This window comes from Suricata suricatta, chromosome 3 (assembly GCF_006229205.1).
Source record: "Suricata suricatta isolate VVHF042 chromosome 3, meerkat_22Aug2017_6uvM2_HiC, whole genome shotgun sequence".
In the NCBI taxonomy this organism is placed as follows: domain Eukaryota; kingdom Metazoa; phylum Chordata; class Mammalia; order Carnivora; family Herpestidae; genus Suricata; species Suricata suricatta.
The window spans coordinates 174,045,971-174,048,956 of NC_043702.1; the positions used below are offsets into that span (position 1 = coordinate 174,045,971).

Genomic DNA, 2,986 nt, shown 5'->3' on the forward strand with positions numbered 1-2,986 from the left:
GCCGCCGCTCGATGCATTGCAGGTCGATGGGCACAAAGGCCCGGGCCGCCTTCTCGGGCAGCAGGTTGGCCTCATCTTCGGACAACTCCTCTAGCTTGGTGGGTGGCTCTGACCGGAGGGGCTCGGGCTCAATGTCCCGCCACCCAGGGGGGTCTGGGAAGGGAGCACTGGGTGGGGGGCCGGCCCCCCAGGGCAGGGTGGCGGCCTCACTTACTGTGCTGTCCAGACCGTCCTCAGCCCCCTCTTCGGCTGTGGGAGACCCAGCGGAAGAGCCAGCCCTGGAGGACTCAGCTCCACAGGACTCGGTCCCACCGTCCCCTTCCGGCTGCCGGCCGTTGGGGACCAAAGCCTGGGGCGGGCTCTTCTCTGGGGCCTCAGACCCCTTCACTTCCAGCAGGGCCAGGGTCTCGGGTTCTGTCATCCTGGGGCCTCAGTTCTGGGCTCTACCATGAGGTCCTATCACCCTGCAGGGAGCAGAAGAAAACTCAGTCAGGAGTTCCTGGCTTCTGGCCCTTGGGACAGGGTGACATTAGAATTGGAACTCTCTGGGGCAGCTGGTCTCATGGGCTTTTAGGCTCTTGTGGGACTGTAGGGAGAAGAGGGTACGGAGGAAGGTGTTGACACCGAAGGAGGCGGGAGGGAAGTGAGCAGCTGAAATAGGAGACACCCATCTGACGTCAGATGCCACCAGAAGGAGAGGGTGAGTCAGGGGGCACAGGCGTTGGCAGCTGTGGCCTCGGCCAGCTCCCACCTATGCCTTCTACCATCCCTCCCCCCCCGAAATCCCTGGGGTCACGTCCACCCTAATGCAGAAACCAGAGGAAGGAGGGTTGTCTAGACCTTGGCCTGGAGCCCCCTTCCCACTAGGGGCCTCTTGTGGACAGAGAGGCTGCCCCTTCACCTTCAAGCCTCCCCTTCTCCTTGTAGATCCTTGCTTGGAGCTAACTCTCCTGGAAACCGACACCAGTGATTTGCTAATAAATCTGTCCCAGGGAACCGGCAACAGCAGTGCGCCCTGTTCTTTGGTCTCCAGGGTGGGTGTGTGGACGATTTCCATGCTCTTTGCTAGCCCCTGTCCTCCGTCCTCCGTCTCCAGAGGGCCTGGGGCTGTCCATTCTGGCTTCAAGGTCTAATTACGGCTGCTCCCATGCCTCCCCTCCTGTTTTTCTCCCTGTCTCCTCCATCTCACTGCTTCTGGATGGGGCTGAGTCCCCTCCCTCCACCTCCTCAAGGCCCTCCCACCCCTTGCCATGTGAACCCATGACACCCTCTTACTTTCCATCTGCAGAGGCGGAGGGTCCCCAGCGTATGCGAAGGAGCTGCCCGGCTCCCTGGTGGCTCTGCAAGTATCCCTCTCAGTCTCTCTCCCTTTACCTGTGGCACCAAACCTGTCTGACCAGAGCAGGTGGGGCCCAGATTAAAGGGGCAGGCCCCGCCCTGCTGAATCTGCCGACAGAAAAAGCACTGGAGGACGTCACCCCCGCTGAAAGTGGGGGGTGCAGCTGGGCATAAAGGTAAGGGTGTGTTCTAAGCAGATGGGGCGTGTAGCAGCTTGAAGGTCAGGACAGCAAAGGGCACCTCCAAGGGTGCTTGGAGTAGGCAGAAAAGGTGGGATTTCTGCACCTCCTCGTGCAATGTTTGTTGAGCACCTGCTATTGGCTGGACACAGACAGAACCAGGAGAGAAGAGCGCAGGCAGGGTCCTGGCCCTCAAGGGGCCTGTGCTATTGCGGTAACAGATAATACAGAGCCTAATCAATAAGACAATTTGAGTAGAAATAACTTTGCCAAGATGACATTTGAGCAGAGACCTGACAGGAAACGAGGAGGGCTCCAAGGAGGGGACAGCGAGGGAAAGACCCGCTTAGGCTGTTTCAGGAACAGAAAAAGTGTTTGGTGGCTGGAACCAGGAGCATGGAGGTAGAAGGGAATTTATGTTCCTATTAAAATTTACACAGACCCTCCCACCCCCAAATACCTTGCCTTTTAGCCTAGGTTTAATGCTGAGAAAGCAATAGGAATTCAAGGTAATCTTTCCAAGGCAGAAACGTGAGAGAGGGGCTTCTTATTCCTGTGGGACCTCATCCCAAAGTCACTTGGGCTTTGTGAAGGCGGGACAGGGTCTGGATCGCTCACAGCCGTGTCCCCAGAACCCAAGGCTGGAAGACAGCAGGTGCTCAATAAAGGCTTGCTGGGCTGCTAGCTGAGCCAGCAAGCAGAAGGCTATGGGGCAGGGGGGCCGAGGGCGAGGCGCCCGCCAGAGGGTCACGTCTTGCAGGGGCCTCACTCTCACGGTCCTCCTTCCCCCGGGAAACTCTCACATATACTTCTGTTTGTTCAGTAAGTAACGGGGGAAAAGGGAGAACTGGATCACCGGCAACCTGAGAGACGCGACCCACACGGGGGGACGGGTGTAGGGTCGGCAGGATGGACCAAACGGCCTCTGTAGAGCAAGGCAAAGTCGCGCTCCTAGCCTTGGGCCCATCAGCCGCGCCCCTTAGTTGAGCCCCAGCCCCCGCCCGGCCCACTGTTCGTTCTCTGGCAGCTTTGTCAATAAAGTTTTTTTTCGCAAGGACTTGGAGAAGCCGGAAGGAGGCCGCGCTGCCCAGAGTTAGTTCTGGCAACTTCCCGGGAGGGAAAACGAGCCTCGCGAGACTTGGTAGCATACAGGCTCCCGGCCCACCGCTGCACCGTCGCTATCGCGAGATTTGGCCGGCGGAGGAGGAGTTGTCGCGGGCAGCCGCCTCACAGCGATGGCGGCCGAGCAGGGCCGGTGGCGGCGGCGGCTGCGGCTCCGGCCGGACACGGCAGTGGTGACGGTAGCGGCGGGCGGCGGGGGCCTGTGACCGGGAGCCGCCCCGGACCCGGGCACCATGAGCCAAGGCCCCCCCCCGGGGGAGAGCAGCGAGCCCGAGGCCAAGGTCCTCCACACCAAGCGGCTTTACCGGTGAGGGGCCGGGGCGTGCGTGCGGCCGCCGGGGGAAGTG

The 2,986-nt window shown here is 60.5% G+C and overlaps 2 protein-coding genes across 3 annotated transcripts in view; one reads left to right on the forward strand and one right to left on the reverse strand.

The window, feature by feature from the left end:
* The window catches only part of TMEM79 (transmembrane protein 79), a 4,248-nt gene extending 3,687 nt beyond the window's left edge, over positions 1 to 561 (reverse strand). Inside the window, 2 exon segments of the mRNA XM_029935986.1 lie at position 1; positions 4 to 561. The exon segment at position 1 is cut by the window's left edge and continues 335 nt beyond it. Of these exon segments, the coding sequence (XP_029791846.1) occupies position 1; positions 4 to 421 (419 nt within the window). The 5' untranslated portion in view covers positions 422 to 561.
* Positions 562 to 2,694: 2,133 nt separating this feature from the next.
* SMG5 (SMG5 nonsense mediated mRNA decay factor) overlaps positions 2,695 to 2,986 on the forward strand; it is a 23,505-nt gene continuing 23,213 nt past the window's right edge. Inside the window, exon 1 of one of the 2 annotated variants that reach the window (XM_029935982.1) lies at positions 2,695 to 2,946. In XM_029935982.1, the coding sequence (XP_029791842.1) occupies positions 2,873 to 2,946 (74 nt within the window). In that variant the 5' untranslated portion in view covers positions 2,695 to 2,872. The remainder of the gene's footprint in view (positions 2,947 to 2,986) is intronic. The other variant, XM_029935981.1, reaches the window with a different exon arrangement.